Genomic DNA, 17,255 nt, shown 5'->3' on the forward strand with positions numbered 1-17,255 from the left:
GTATGCACTGTTTTGACATGTGTTCACATGTTACAAAACTTCAGTCCTCCACATCTAAAGAGTTTGCTTGAGCCTTAGAGGCTTTGTTGGTTCCAGTATCATTCCATAAACTTAAGATGTGTGAAAATACCGGGTTTCTCCCCCACCCCCGTAAGTGTCCATCAGCAATGATAGACGCAAATGCAGTCTTTCTCTCACTCAGTTTATGTGGTCTGATATTTGCCATTCATTCCATCACAGCTCTTTGGCTTATTTGTGCCTATAGCACTTGGGATTCAAAGCTGGTCTGTCCTCCAGGTACTACCTAGGACTGGGATTCCTTAGCTTTCAAGACTAGATTTTTCTGGGTGCACTCAGTCCAGCATGGCTAAAGCCTGATCGTATTTCTAAAGCAGTGCAGACCTCTTAATGGCCATTTCCTGCATTTTATATGTTTCTGAAAAGTACAGGTCAGTGTAGCGAAGCCCAGTAAAAAATATAATCAGTTAGTCCAAGATTCAGTTGCTTGAATCTTTTTGTCCTTTCACAGTCCCAATAAAGTTGTGGACTGAACATGCACATACTTGTCAGCTCAGGTAGTTCACTTACAAGCTGAAGGATTGCAAGCTGAAAGCCTCACAAAGCCTTTTCAGTACGGACAATTGTTGGTATTATGTACTTAGGGTTTGATATGTACATATTTTCCTATTATTTTGTTTAGGACCTCATCTAAAGCAACATCATCCACATCACTACAAGCCACCCCCAGAGAAATATTAGACTGTTTCAGATGATTACACAAATGACTGAGAGAAAAACTGAGCTCCCAAATGAGGGCTGGAAAAAGGCACATCTGTAGGAGCAATTAACCCAGTTTTCCGGTGGAAGTTACCATCCTGTACGATCTGTATCCACTTCTCTGTAGTTTAACCATGAAGAATTGTGTTTGAACCAAGATCTGGATGAAACATACAGCAAGTATTTTGGTACCACCACTGTTCAACAAGCTGAAAATCACGTCCAACTCTACACCTGTAAGAAAATGAGAAGTGTGTTCATGATAATGTTTTTGTATTCCTGTGTTTAAAGTAGATTGAAATGGTGCAGTGTATACAGCTTTTTCTCTTAGTGACTTCAATGTTAATATTTGCAAGATTGTCCTGTGATGTATACATACTTTGAATACTGGAGGCCATGTTCTCAGTGTGTTTAAATGATCTATTTTACTTAAAGCTCTGCTTGTCACCAGTTTTAAGTCCTAGTGTATTTTGCTATTAAAGATCTCCATATGTCTCAAATAAGGACATAAGTAAAATAATTACCAGTAGCGGAAACCCTAAAATAGTCAGTGTTTATAATTGCAGTATCACAGAGGAAGATGATGATACATTTATATCACCCATCTGTTCTGAAGTGGTAACGTTTTAGCATGTACATCTTCTATTAATGTAGTTATTAGCTAAAAAATATATGGGGTAGATGTACCATTGTAAAGAAACAAACGGCAGTTAATAGAATTGTTGACAGTTAATGGCAATTAATACAATTAATTGATAGATCCTGGAAGAATTACTTTTAAAATCCCACTTACAATTTTTTGGTATATAATATTTCAAACTATAATAATATCTTGGAAAACCCACCAATTTCCTAGTTAAAAATCTGAATAGTTAACATTTTAGAAAATGAAATTCTGAGGTACATTTATTATTCAACTAGCCATAGAGCTACTTTTTGGCTTTGGATTTTGATGCACATATTTCTTTTCCCCGTGGAACTTCTGAACAGAAGGATGGATGTATTGGCTCTATTCTGCTGTTCTGCTTACAGAAAGAATTATGTGACAATATTCTGGCATCTGGAAAACATTGGCTTATAGTTTATTTGAATGCATTTTTCAAATTTAGACAGAAGGGTGCCCTTTTTAACCATAAGGGAATTCATGTTGCCTTATTGTGCAATATAAACTGTCTAGAATAATTTACCACACAGAGAGACATACCTCAATAGTAAACAGAAACTGCTTGGATTTATTATCGAGAGGGTGGAAAGTATCTGCCAATAAATGTCCATACAAATACTCATAATCAGCTTCTAATGTTCAAGATGTTCAAAGTGCTGCTGCAGTCTTTGGCAGCGTTTCCATTGCTCCCTGAATCATCATATGAGGCTCACGTACTTCAAACACTGAGGAGTCAAACATGACGAGGCGGCCCCTTTTTCTGCCAGCAGATGCTATGGGCTCACCTGTACTTTGTGTTTGCCTGCGATACGCAGTGAGAGGAGCTCAAAAAAGCAAATATGAAGAAAAGAAATATTTACCTGAAAATGAGTATCAGAGTTATGTTTATCATAGTAGAGCGTTCACAAAATATTCAAATACAGTTTGTCTGTATTGAAGTTTATAGCTTTTTGGGTTGTGTGAGTTAATACCGCAGAGGGTGAAGAAAACAGTTTATTTCTGATCGCTTGCTCATTCTAGATTCCCTGCATTTCTACTTTTGGTTTTAAAGGGCTCTTTTCCCCCACTCTCTTTCTACTTTGCTTGATGTCTTTTTTGATATGCACGCGGTGACCAAGAACTTTTCCAGACATTTTCCGTTGCAGCATGGTCTGGGCCTTTAATAGTAGTTTTACAAATATTAAAGGCTCTGGTGCTTTTAATTCCTTCCTCTATCATTCTGTCATCTCCCCTTTTCCAAAATGCATCAGCAAATAAACAGGGGAACTTTTTCTTAAAATGTGTGGTTTAAAGGTTTATTTTTCAATTTTTGCAGAAGGCCAGAGTCTCAGAGTTTTTTGTTAGGATGGAAATGTTTCACTTGTACAAGTCTTTACAAAGAAAACACAATTTGAATCGTATCGGTGTGCAGCACTGCTCGACATTTAGATTGCACAGTGTGTAGGTTAAGACTAGAAGTGATCTTCGTTGTGTTTGCTGAGAGCAGGAGTCAGTGGGATCAAGAAAAACAATTGCCTCAGACTTCTCTGAAAAATTCTGTCCAAACCTTTCAATCACAGTCTGTTCTAGTTATGCTGGAGTAAATCTGTAGTGACTTGATTAATGTTAATAAAATTATGTTTCATTCATAGTGACATGGGAAAGCATAGAACATGGATGTCGGTCTTTATTACAATGATGCCAGGTCTGGCTTGGAGATAAATTGGAAGTTAGTAGTCCTGAGTGGTCGTACCCTTAGTCTTTATTGCTGAGGGGAAGCCTCATTCTTCTGAAATGAATCAAAATGGTTACTGTTTGCTGATGCCAGTCTGTTTGAAGCAATCAATGTTTAAAAATAACAATGTACTTTTGAAAATCATGGAGGGGTTTTCCGTTTTAAAGTAGATTCTGGAAATAAATGAAAAAGTTGATAAGTAGAGTTGTATTAAACAAGTGTATTTATAGAGTCCACTAAGATGTACATTATTTTTTCCTTCTGCAAATCAGCTTATCAGCTAACCTTTCAAGTCATCCTTCAAATAAAAAATGAAAAATACAAGGTCAACAAGGCTTATGCATGGATGTTAAATTCCTGACTATGAGTGATTTCCTGATTATTTTTTGAATTTAGCGGTACAGGTTTGAAGTTGTTACTGCCCGATTCATAAAGCTTTGTTTGCTGAATTGTACAGGATATTGTCCTAATTTACTAGCCTAAGTCAAATTAAACATTTAATTCAGCAGTAGAGTTGTAATTCACTATCTGATTCACTAGTTAAAGATTTATTTTCTCAAATGGTGTGTAATACAGAATTAATATAGCTATTAGGATGTTTTTAGATACTCTGCACCTTTACACTAATATATTATTTGCAATGTACGATTCTGATGGATTTGTCAGTTGACTTCAGGATGCATTTTGTTTATCTTTATTTCTTAAAGCAGAATTATAAGAGTATGCCGTTTTTGCTAACTGCTTTGTGAAGTGGATTTTTTTTGGTTGTTCATTGATGATTTTTGTTTAAGAAGAGAATGGTTTGTTCTTGTTAACTTTTTTGGTCATTTTTGAGTTGTTTATAGAGCAGGAGAAATTCAAATAAGATAGAGCTTGTGCTGTATCATCTATGTGTATCATCTTGAATATTCATTAAGAATATAGCACATAGACAATAAATAAAAGGTCTGACTTGTGAAATGCTGAACATCCTCAACTTAGTGGGTCCAGCAAGAGTTGAGGACATGGTCCGACAATGCTAACATTGACATTAACTTTTGTCATGATCACGCACAAAGTCAAAAAAATATTCATTGCTAATGTGAATGGGAATTTTACTGTTGGTATTGGCAAAACTGTATAGAAACCTTAATACTGAGTCAATCTATTCCACATACTTCCATCTCCATACTCCCAACTGGAGTCAGGAAGAGTTTTAGATAAGCAGGCCCTGATTCAGGAAGGTATGCAGAAAAGGAAACTTCCATATGCACAAAAGAAGTCAGTGGGATGGAAGAAAACAGGTGCAGTTAAGAATGAACTTTAGTGATGCCTCAAAAAACATGGATGTCAAAATCTGCTTGAATACTGTCTTAAATCAGGGCCTTATAGAACAAAGTGTGGGACCCATAAATTCCATGTACAACACCTTTTTTTTTTTTAATTTTTGTCTTGTGTATATGTAAATGTCATTGTGATATTATTTATTAATTCATTTTTTTACACTATGTGCCAAGTATATTCCTACCCTTTTGATCAGTACTTGTGAACATCAATTACTAAAAATAATGTTATGCAGACTTGTGCATTGTAACCAGGAATATGATGCTAATAAGCTGTTGCATGTAGTTTTAAATAATAAAGAAACCCCTTTATTTAAGAAATGTAAATGAATATCTGCAGATGTTGATGATTATGTATGGTTTTGCATGCCAAAACTCATTGTTCAGTTGTGGGCATGAATTGTAATGACTGTGTTACCTCTACTGAATATATTAGTAAGGTACAATTTACAAAGTAATTAACAGAGCTCTATATGTAAAATTTTTCCTTTTTACTTAATTATATTGTAGTAGAGGTAACAGAACTGCTTATCTGTTACCCAGATTGGCTGTAGAAATTATGTTCCTATAACACTCATTTAAAGTCAATATTTATTTATGTATGTAATACAAAAAGATTGGTCTTAACATGTTTGTCCTGTTATTTAGAGAAAAAAATACACTTGTAAAAACAGTTTGTAAAAAAAAAAAGTAAATGTAAATATAGCCTGATTTCTTTTACTCACCGTTTTCATATTTAGAATTTGTACATACTGTTTAGGTAATAAACTATCCTACATCAAAATCTTGCTACATTATCTCCTCCATACAGAATTTATGGGTTTGGTTTTTTTAAAGTTGAATCATCTAAGAAAAATCAGTGTCACACCAAGTTCTTTGTGAACATCTAAATCTCATTGTTTGTAAAGTCATACCATTTCATCCTCAGTGTACTACAACATTGTTTTCTTTAGAAAGTGAACAAAACAATATGAAAATAAATTTAGATATCATTTGAGTCTCAAGCAATCCTTGACGTAAAAAAACAGACTCAAGAACTTGCCATCCCTTTCTCTGTCCTAATGGGATAGTTCACAGTGAAAAATTGTTCACCCTTTGCAATAATAACTGAAATGAATTAAAATGTTGCTAGATCTATGTCAGTGGTCTCATGCTGCAAGTCAAGATTTTCATGATGGAAACTCATGCTGAAATCCATGTATACACCAGATTTGGAATATTTTCTATTTTAAAGTGCAGTAACCCATGATTTAAATTCTACATTTTTAATAAATATTAATATCTGTCTTAGTACAAACATTTAACTGTTTCAAATTGTCAGAGATGTGCTGTCATTCTCAGATGCATTGTCTTTAGTTTGGGGATGCGTCTTTGACTTACTCTTGACTGACCTAATAAACATTTAGATTTTGTTAACTTGAACATAAACTCCAAAATTTCCTGGTATTGCTTTGTCATTAGAATACTTGATTACATTTTTTGTTGTGGTTTTCCTTTTACATAAATGGCTAATACTTAGCAAAACCCATACAGTTAAATTTCTCTGCAAGTTGGACCATTTCACTGGTACTTGCTATTATGGTTTGTAAACCCTGGCAAGAATGATACATCGCTGTGGATAGGTAAGTTGTCATAATCAATAGTTGAAGCATTCTATACACTGTAATTCAAAATGGCCATTCATTTTTTCTTTCCATAAATTCAAATAAATGTTTTATTCAATATTGAACTAAAGGGATGATGACTGGATGATGTGAATCATATGAAATAAAGCAAATTTGCTATATATTGAACAGTATTGATCATTTTGGGTTTGGGTTTTTTGCCCTGTGCTTCTGTACCACTTGGGGTTTGTGCATTTAAAACCAGAATGCACTCAAAAGTTTCCATTTCATAAAAAAATTAATACAAGGAAAGCTTTTTATAGCACAGAAGAAATCCCCCTCTATACTTCTGTTTTCTTATTACAGGTGTTGTATTGTCATCGTCTGAATGTACACCAGCCTCTCTGAGGAAGGCCTTGAGCCAAAACACTGGCTGTCAGCCTGTCGGTGGCAATGCAGCTCCTGCAGGGGGAAAGAAATCACTGGGGAGAGCACTGAGCACGTGAGCTTTGAACTGGAGCCAATGTGCGAGACTTCTGCAGGTCTGAAGGGGATGTGGTTCAGCCGAAGCGAATTGTTGTGTCCCCTTTGGATCGTGCTCAGTAGCCTTCCTGCTTCTGCTCAAGGTACTGGCAGGAGCGTAGATTAATATTTAATACATGCCCTGCGGTAAGCAGTTACTGGGAGTGCCGTGTGGCACAGAAACGAAAGAATTTATGAATGCTTTCTGTACCCAGTTCCCCCACCTGTGATGGTGACTTACATTACTTAATAATAAACTACATTCAGGACATCTGTTTCTTCTCAATGGAAGATCAACTTTGGAAATAACGGGTTGTCATTTTTCAGGAGAGTTAGGCAAATATGCCACATACAAGTATCCCTTTATATTTGTGTGCAAATATATTTATACACAAAAAAAAGCTTGCCTTTTTCACAAGCTGACCAGTGATATCTATGTGCAATAGTTTCAGATCTCTCAATGTTTAGAAGTAACTTTGGGTTTGTTGATTAGTACTGATTAGGCAACATATTTTTATCATTTTATTTATAAAACATTGCTTGATTTAAGTGGTTCAGACTGCATAGTAGATGCAGAGTAATAGGCTGTAATTTCCATGCTGTCATTTCTATATAAGTGAAAGGTAGAGGAGGCAGATTGCAGACAGAAGAGTGAAGGCGGCACAAAAAGAAGCTAATCATCTGATGTATTTGTTTCTTTGCAGACATCCAATTTCCAGTATTAGAAGTTACCTGCAAACATGCAAAATAATACTTTAAATTTCTTTTCTGAGATGTACTGCAACATGACCTTGAAATACAAATATTTCAGACTTTAGTGAACAGACCTGCAAGCCAAAATCAATTAGACTATAACTTATAAAACAGGAGTATACAAGACAAATATAAGCTGGTAGATGCTATTTGTTCTTTCAGAGCACTTGGGGACAACTGTTCTTTTTGCTTGGTGTTTATTGAATCATACTGAAGACAAAGAAGATCCAGATGCATTTTTCTTGCTTTGAGTGAAATACTTCTTATCACAAAGGATCCCATTTAATGGGCTAAAGGTGCTTCATGAATGGCTGAGTTACCAGAGGTATACAGTAGCTTAACACTGTAATGATGCACTAGTGAATGAACATTGTATTTTTTCATTTATCTGAAGACTGTATTAATTTGTCTCATCTTGTTGCCTGAACTTCAGGGGTTTTGTTTCGTTTTGTTTTGTAATGGTCACTGTTCATTGCTTTTGTTGTATGTTCACTGTGAGAACTTGTCTCATTTAATAATCTTAGTCATACATGACGCACTCAAAACATGTTTCTCTTCACTGCTCATTGCTATAAAGATTAAGGTTTATGACACCTTTCCAATAAAGCCTTTAAGATAATATGTATGTATGTATATATATTTATGTATTTAGATCTGATTTTGATAAAGGGCTCCTTGTCAACAAAGTAGTATCTGCAGCTGTATCTCTTTTAAATTATTGTGTACATAATATAGTTTTACAGAAAAGAAAACGCTACTATCTTTTTAAACAACAGCTGTGCTAGCTACAGGAAATTGTAGCAAGGACACACAAGTATACTAAACTGATAGATACTGCTCATATGTGCAGCCTAATAAATGCTTTTAAGGCAATAAGTTATGTTCAGGTTGACTAAAGAAATCACTTAGACTGAGCTAAACTGATCCAAAATTATCTGCAAAACAGAAGATTGGATGAAAATGAGAAGTCTGGAGAGAGATGTAGCAGGAACAATATAAACTTCTGTGCCTGAATAGTATCAAAAGGCACAAAGCTGAAACAGCTTAAATTGCGTTTACATGTTTTTTTCCCAGTCACTAATAGACAATACTCAATACTTTAATAAAACCCTAAAATAATCCCACATTTATTTTATGGGCATTTTAATAGCTTTTGTTAGTAACTTTATAAAATATGTAGAACCAGTAACAATAAATTAATCCTTTTACTTCATTGAATTTTTAAAAAATAATATTTACCTAACATTGTTCTCAGACTCAGCAGAAAACCTGCATAGAACAGTGTCACTCAGTTGAATGAACAGTTCAGTTTGGGATTTACTTCCTGAAACTTAACCTTTGACCAAAAAAAATCTTACTATTTTTAAAAATTATATATACAGTTATTAGGAAACTGAGTTGAATAATGTAGTTAGTGGTTTTGGTAGCTGTTGTCAGACTTTGTCTAGGAAATATGTTCTCCTATCTTTTCTAACCTCAAAGTCTCTATCATTGCATGCTATCATTCATAGATAGGTTGCTCGGGGCCTTGCCCTTTCATTTTTTGGACATAATCAAGGGTAGGAATTCCATATCCTCTCTTACTAGTTACTTGTGAAACAACAGTAAGGCAAATACTGACATCTTAACTATCGAGGAATTTGTGTAAGAAAAAACACATGGCATAAACAATTTCAATTGCATGATAGGCCCATCAAATTACAAAGAAATTGAATAATATTCTTTTGAAGCTCAACCTTAAAGGTTTTTATTCTCAGTAGGTCTGTGATGCAACCCTTCTTACACTGGCCCTGGGAATTGAAAGCTTGCAGAAAATGAAACCTGCAGCCCCTCAACATATTTTTATTTTATTAGACGTTAGTTACCTCACAAGCTTTGGGAAATGGGAAGTTGATATTTCTAGAAAATTCATTCTGGTTGCTTAGCTTGCAAAAGTGAAAGAATTAGGACTCGTGATAGTTTGCCATATTGACATACTAACATTTGAAAAATTATTAAATATTAAATTGACAATGGCAATGGCTCATTTGTGTTGCCTCTTTTGTATGCTGTGGGTTGGTTTGAGGAGCTACAGCTACAAAAATTATCAGTGTTCCTTGGTGAGGTAGTACTTTGCTCTTAGCAGGTCAGGAGCTTCTGAGGAGACCACCAAGGGCTCTGGAGAGCAGAGCCGAGCTCCCAGGGCAGGCTGCTGTGGCTGTGGTGGTGTACCTGCACCCAGCTGGCTCTGTGGTGCCGCAGCTGCTGAAAGCCCCATGCTTGGGGATGGCATGGTGGGAGGAGGTAGCTCTCTGGGAGTGGAAAGAAAGGAGTGCTTTCCGTGAAAATGCTGTGGAAAGGCCTCTCATCCACTGCTGAACTTTAGGGTGAGTAGGGAAGAAATGTTCAGCACAGAGGTACCCACTGATCCAAGCTGGAAGAGAAATGGAACTTCTATCGCATGAGTGGAGCCTTGACAAAAGAAGAAGCAAACTGGGCAGAGAGCGAGTGCCATGCCGGGCAGGGGCAGGTGCCCCTGCTCCTGAAGCAGAATGGTCCTGAGCTCTTGTGTCTGCAGCAACAGGAGAGAGGAGCACATCACACCTTCAGCAAGCTGCCTTTCTGAGGGGACTAGGTGAGGGTCAGTAGGGTGGACAAGATGCAAGGGAAACTGGCACAAAGACTGCCATGCTGGATTCCATACAGACCTTCCATTGGACTTTGGATTGCAGAAGACTCATAGAAAAACCTCCATTTGTGGTTAGCTCAGACATCTGCAGGTGCAGAGAAGAAATTCTGGGACCTTGGTGCAAAGTACCACGCTGGGGTACTGTCTGGGATTAGACACTGCCTGCTACTCTGACAGGGGTTTGTGTTCACTGCTGGCACTGCGCAGGGAGCTCATCTCCTCCCAGATGGAGAGTATTTGAGCAAAACTTTGAGATGTGGGATTTGGACCTGTATGGGAGCACACCTCTGGCCTCCACTAGCCCTCACTGGTTCACCGCTGTGTTGAACACAAGTATTACTGTCCTTTCTCTTCCTTTTTTCCCTTGGGTTGCCATGCACTCAGGGAAATTCAGACCAACCTCTCTTAAGCAAGTCTCCACCTGCACATAGTCCTCACATCCATGGGTCTACCCCATCTCGGACAGTCACCCACATACCACCTGTTGTCAGAGGGACAGCTGTGTGAGTTTCATTACTGTCAAACACTGTCACTGGAAGGAGAGGGACTAGTTGAATCGTAAGAAAAGCCGAGTAAATCAAGGCCCTACAAGCTAGAAAAGGCAGACCCTGGCCCTGCATACGAAAGGGCTGGAGCTCTTGAGCTGGGTGGAAGAAGGGAGCCTCCAGGGAGGAAACCACCAGCAGGATTCCCCTTGTGGTGTTTCAGCAGCGACTACAAATGAGTGAACTCTGCTTTTATGTGCCATGAGAGCACCTATAGTAATGAGGTCCTGAGCTGCCAAAAGCAGGAGCTACACTGGGTGTCAGTCGAAAGAAAGAACTTTTCTCCTAAAGGCAGGGTTTGAGCCCATTGGGAAGCTCGTCAGACATCACAGCTGAGATCCAGACCCTCATGTGCTCAGTCCTTCTGGCAAGGCATTACGTCTCGAGCCACAATTTTTTCTCTCTCTGTAGAAGTCCTGCTATAGACAGAATAGTGAGAATCAAACATTAAAAAATAAGAGGTAATTTGCATACAAAAGAAGACAGAAAATGAAGAGACTTTATGCTAATTCCTCAACTGTCCTGACTATGGGGAAACTGATGCAGGCAAAGCACTTCTGCATAACCGTCAGTCTTCAGTTTTGCATAATGAACCAGTTACTTTCGGATGAAAGAAAGGGGTGCTGCTCTGGTTTTTAGCAGCTTACAGTGAGGCTTTAGCAACAGTTACTGTGAAGTATTCTGAAGCTTAGACTTCTGAAATCAACAGGTTTCCTTTACATTTTAAAAAAACAAGTCTAAATGTATGACTTGCTGCATTGCAATTGAAAGAAAGCCATTTTTGGGAATTGTGAAGCATGTTGCAAACATCTTGAATGGGGGAAAATTGAAATACTTATAGATCAAGTAAATGTTTCTCTTCCTCCCTAGATAGTTCATGATTACTCAGAAACAAGAAAAAAGGGTCACCATGTAAATGAACCCACAGCCACAGATAAGAAAATAAAACATACAGAATTTCTTAAGGACTTGTGCGGGAGAAGATGAAGATCAGCAAGCATAGCCCACTAGAGCTTTGATGCCAGGAATAAAAGAAGGCCAGATGTGAACACTGGTCTCCCTGCACATGTCTTTGCTGTGAATCTTGGCTGCTTGGCAGCTCCAGGTGTGGTTAGTGTACCAGCAAATACAACAGCTGTGCCACTGCCATGGAACCAGCACAGTGTAAAGAACAACAGAACAAAAGAAGCTTCTTCTGGTCTCTGACAGGCTGCTATCATTATCCTAGTAAACTTTCCCATGGTAGGAGAACACTTAGCTTTCCCTTAAATGAACAGATCCATAGCTCCAAAAAAGATAATTTGATAAGCCACTGTCTGAAGAAAAACATTAAATTAAAAAAAAAAGAAAAAAAGGGGGGGGGGGGGAAGGGGGGGGGGGCTTAGCGGGGGAACAAGAAAGATTTTCCTGAAGTAGAAAAGTGACAAAATATTAATATATACGATTCAAAAATCCTTCGATTTCTCTTAAATATCACATAGACATTCTTAGAAGTCATATATCAAAAATGAAGTGACTAAATCAGTCAGAAACATGGAGAGCACATTTCTACAAATTCTGTAACATCCGTCTGTGGAATATGTTTCTGATGTGTCATAGGCATCAACACACACACACCCCCCCCCATGCAATGCTGGGAAGCTTTTAGCTGCAGCATTTCAGTGAGGCTGGACATCTTGGAATAGTGCATTTAGTTATTAACATTTTCTTACTCTTAACACATGCTAATGCCATTAAAAATATATGTATGGCTTTGCTAAGTGACAACTAGCATCAGCCCTGTAAGGACACAACACATGGTCAGTTTAATGATGACTTTGTTTTTTGCCATGTTCTATAGCCATATGAGCAGCAAGAATGGCAAAAACCTGTGAGCGAAAGGCACAAAATAAGGTCTCTTGTTTCAGTAAATTCTACACTGATTTTAGGCCATTGTTGCCAAATTTAGGCCAAGCTTCTTCCAGTTGCTTTTAATCTCCTTCTCAATGACTGTGATTTAGTTAGGCATTTCAGTGTTTGGAATCCCATTAATGCCAAGTTTGTTGAACACGCACACCTTCCTCATGTCACTAATGTAGACTTTGTGCTAAACAAGGCAACTTTTATGTCCCCAGGGCTATTGAGCACTATCTGCAACTGCTCCATCTGGTTCCAAGGATCATCTCTTGTAAAGTCTCTTTACAAATCACAGTCACCTCTGCCCTTAAATCCATTTTAAATTTAATAGTACTGCCGGATTTGAGATTAGCAAACCCAACCTGCTCATCATCGTTGACTTTGAAAACAGATCCTAGGTTATGTGAAGCACTTACCCTTGATTAGGTGATTTCCCTAATTCTTTCTTTTTGACACATTTTCCTTCTGACTTCTCCTTTACACATCCTGGATATAGTATACACATCTGCTGTCTGAGCCTCTCTCCTCTCTGCTGTGTTCTGCCTTGTCCCTAACAGCCATCACTCTGCCATGGGAAATCCACTCTTCTAAAAAGCATTTTTATGGGCTTCCTTGTGTCTCTAGGGATTTTGCCTTTGCTTGTTCTTGGCCACTGTCCCCCTAATTTTTCATTGGATATCTTGAATTTTGCCTGAGTCAGACAGTGATGCTTCTCTGTCACTCATTTAAGAGGAAATTAAATTATTAGCTGCAAGATGTTTTTTAAAATTCCAATTGCACATACAGAATTAAACAAATTCTTTATGTGTTCCTCAGTCTTAATACTGCAACTTCTTGTTTATATGTCAATTTTTCAAAGTTTTTATCTTCTCCTCATCACTATTTTGTGGCAAAAGTCTTGCCTTGTTTAGGTATAATATACACATTTTAGGTTGCTTACTTTTTTTAAAGAATAACATCACCATCACTTTTTATAGAGATGATTCAGCAATATTATTTCATTCCTCTTTGTATACATTATGAGATGCTTTGTGCTTCACAGATTTGTGTGAAGTTTCCTTTTTCCAATATTTAGTATCTTATTCTTTCCTCCCACATGATTCAATAAGTGAGTTATGAGAAATCTTTTAAAAGGCTAGATTGGAGCTGATGTCTGTCTTAGCTAGGCTCCTTCAAATTGAGTTTATTTCTCCCATAAGGGATCTAAAAATTACCAAAAAAAGTTAAAGTATATAATGATAAGCATTTTATTTTCTTAATGGGTCACTATTTGCGCCAGAGAATGTTTATGCCTTTGGCTTCATTTCAGAGATTTTCCCTATAATTTTCTTATCCCCATCTGCTTTCTTGTTATTAATTTAAAGAAAGGGAAGGATGCATCCTCACAGCAACTAATCATGATGTCACAAAAAGATGGATTTGATATTATATTAGGTGTCCCTTAAAATATTTCAGAAGTATAGATGTCTATGGCAGTGGACGCTGTGTGTATAGTTTCATTCCACTGTAAAGTTGCAGTTTACAAAAGTGTATTTTAGGAAGTATTTCAAGAATGCAGTCACAGGTTTAGCTAAGGCAAAAGCTTATTACTGAAGACATTTATCTTCTCTTCAGCCACTTACCCCTAAGGATGCATGTTTGTATTCTTTCATTCTACTGTACTTTTAATTGTGGTTGGCAAAATAATCCCTGGAATTACCAAACTCATATATGCTTGAAAAGTCATGGGCTTCCTTAAAGAGAAAAAAAAATAATATGTGGCTTTTGTTTTGTTTCATTTTAATTTACATTCTGGTTTCTTACCAGTCAGGACTTATGTTTTTGAGCTTTTCCCTGTAAACAGAAAAGTTAAAATTTTACAAGACTGACAGTAACAGAGGGGGAGAGGCTGGAGAAGAAGAATGTGAAATTCTCGTGAACTTAAGAATTTAAAGGATTAGGTTGCATGAAAAAACACTAAGTAATACCACTTTTGTGACAACAAGATTATAAAATTTGTCAATGACAGTGGTGATGAAAGTGACAGTGGGACCCTTCTGTTGACAAGACTTGACATTCTGGGAGGCATGCTGCCTCTGAGGAACCCAAATCCTTGTTACCGAAATGTTGCCAAGGCTCCTCCAGCCCTCTGAACACTACCCCATGCTTATGTTCCACATGGGTGTTAATAACACTACTGGGAATGAGTTTACGTAGATTAAAAGCTACTGTAAGGCTCTGGGAATGGGGAGGTGAAGGGGTCAGGAGCTCAGGTGGCTTTTTTGTCAGTTTTGCTGATCAAAGGTCAAGGCTTAGGGACAGATGTGACATGGAAATAAATATGTGAGTGAGCAGATGGTGCTGCCAGCAGAACGTCAGCTGCCTTGACCATGGAATAATGTTCCATAAACCCTATGGCACAAGGAAGAACTGCACCTCTCTCACACCAAGTTACTGATTTATTGAGACAGGTTCACAAAGTCCACCCAGATCAGTATGAACTATTCTGCCCTTAACAAAAGTCCAAATATTGGCAAAAAAAGAAGTATTTACCGTAAGGTCAGAGGAAAGAGAAAAACGAGAATGGTGGGTTGGTCCACCAAACATATTAGATAATGTAAGGATTAAGTAGGAGGGACTGGAGGTTTTATTACATGGCCAACATTTTGCTATAAATGACATTTGGTTGATTAAAAATTTGTCAGATGATTCATGTGTCTCACAGCATTAATATTGAAGGGTATAGCTTCCTTAGAAAAGGCAAACAGGAGACTAATGAAGAAGGCAAGTAAATATTCTTAAATGTGAAGGGCGTTTACGTCTGCTCTGAGATACAGATTACAGAGAGGAATACATTTCTGTAGGTGTTCAGCACTTACTTTATACTGCTTGGATTTCAAGGAGAAAGAAGATGGCCATTATTATGGTGATGGTCCTGGAGATGAAAATGAGACTAATCCAAGCATAGGACTCAGTAGTAGTATAGTAATCATTTGGTAGCCACTGATCACTACTCAAACATAATCTATGGAAAGAATGCAGCAAGACATGGAGGTAGGCTCTCCCCTGACTAAGGGTAGACTTCTGCAGAGAGGACATCTGTATCTGTGCTGGCTACTCTGTAGTCAATAGAGGCCCTTAAAAGGTACTCAGATGGGAGTGACTGTGCATTTAAAATGTCTGGGTTTTTTACATTGTCGAAAAGATCTTTGAATGAAAACCTAAGATACAGATTTCTATGCAGATGATACTTAAAGTAAGATAATATGAATCCTGTCCAGGCAGTCCAACAAGTTTTTGGAACACAGTGGTGTTAACACCTGATAGACTCAGAAGGCAAAATCCTGCAGAGGAGGATGTTATAAAGAAGCTGGAGTCTGTTAGAGAAATGATACCAATCTGTGCTTACAACTTGACTAACTTGCAAGGTATTGATGTCATATACTAGAAAGCATGCTGCCTGGTGGCCGGTCAGTAAAGATGGATGGGGGAACGAAAATAAGTAAGAAAAAGTATAAAGGACATTCATCTAACAAAGGATGGCAAAAAATAACAAGGCCCAACCTATGAAAACTTACAAGATAATATAAGCAACACGATAATGGCAATATGCATTTGTAAAGACCAAACACTAACAGTAGCGTAATTTCTTCATATAACATAGCAACAAGACTTCAAGGTAGAAAAGAAGAGCATTTCTGCATGTCTTGATTTTAGCAGAGATTTTGGCTTTGTCTTCTACTCTTAGCATCAGATTTGAAAAATGTTATACAGATGAAAGTATTAAAGTATATGCAAGCTTTGTTTCAAAAAAAGTGTTTAAAGAGTAGTTACTAATGGTACATGCCAATTTTGAAGAATGTATACGCTAATGTACTGCCGGGACTCCTGCTCTGTCCAGAGTTATGTAGTGTTTTCGTTGACATTTTGGAGGATGAAATAAGGAGTTATTATTAAAATTGCAGGCTTAATAAGGGAAGAACATCTTAAAGAAAGTTTAGAATTTGAAGTAATCTCAAGTTAATAACATGGTCTATTTTAAAACGCTAGCTATAATAAGGATAAGCAAAAAGTACTTTGCTAGATCTAGAATAACCTACTAGACACTACAGGTTGGGGAACAATAAGCTAAGTAGTCATCTAATAGACAAGAATTCATGGGTTGATGAAAAATTGTCCATAAGCCAGGAATATTGTATCTTTGCAAAAAAGAAAATGAGGCAAACTATACTTAATTATGTAGACAGAAATGTGACAATCAACATCAAAATAATTTTTCCTTCTACTTCGCACTACTATGGCTTCTGTGGTAGTATTACTCCAGGAATTATCTCACTTTAGGAAAGACTTAGGAAAAATTACAGACCAAAAAGAATGATCAGAGTCATGGTCTATGGTAATAAGAATGAAGGACTTCTGAAGTATGGTAAGAATCTATTAGAGAATAGAAAGAGCAAGGAAATGTTATTTACTTCCAACTATGTAGGAATGTGCTGTGATGAAGAGTAGGATGATGAATACCTAATGGGCTCAAACTTAAGCACTTGGGAAATACTCTGTATTAGTGAGAACAATAAAGTACTACAGAACCTTGCCTGAAGAGATTTTATGTGGTTTCCAGGGCCTAAAAGTCATTGAAATAAAATTCTGTCCTAAACACAATTTGTTTTACTCTCAGGCACATGGAATTTTAAAGGTCTCAGCCAGCTGTGAATATGTGGGCTGCTCCCTCATTCCTGCAGGAGAAGGCTTTCTCTGCAAAAAGGAGAGCTGGGTATCGGGGTACAGCACAAGCGGAGTGGACAGTAAGA

General features: G+C 37.4%; 1 protein-coding gene across 1 annotated transcript in view; it reads left to right on the forward strand.

The window, feature by feature from the left end:
• The window catches only part of ANOS1 (anosmin 1), a 140,183-nt gene extending 133,918 nt beyond the window's left edge, over positions 1-6,265 (forward strand). The window contains exon 14 of the mRNA XM_056329198.1: positions 701-6,265. Within this exon, the coding sequence (XP_056185173.1) occupies positions 701-759 (59 nt within the window). The 3' untranslated portion in view covers positions 760-6,265. The remainder of the gene's footprint in view (positions 1-700) is intronic.
• The last annotated feature ends 10,990 nt before the right edge of the window (positions 6,266-17,255 follow it).

This window comes from Falco biarmicus, chromosome 2 (genome assembly GCF_023638135.1).
Source record: "Falco biarmicus isolate bFalBia1 chromosome 2, bFalBia1.pri, whole genome shotgun sequence".
Classification (NCBI taxonomy): domain Eukaryota; kingdom Metazoa; phylum Chordata; class Aves; order Falconiformes; family Falconidae; genus Falco; species Falco biarmicus.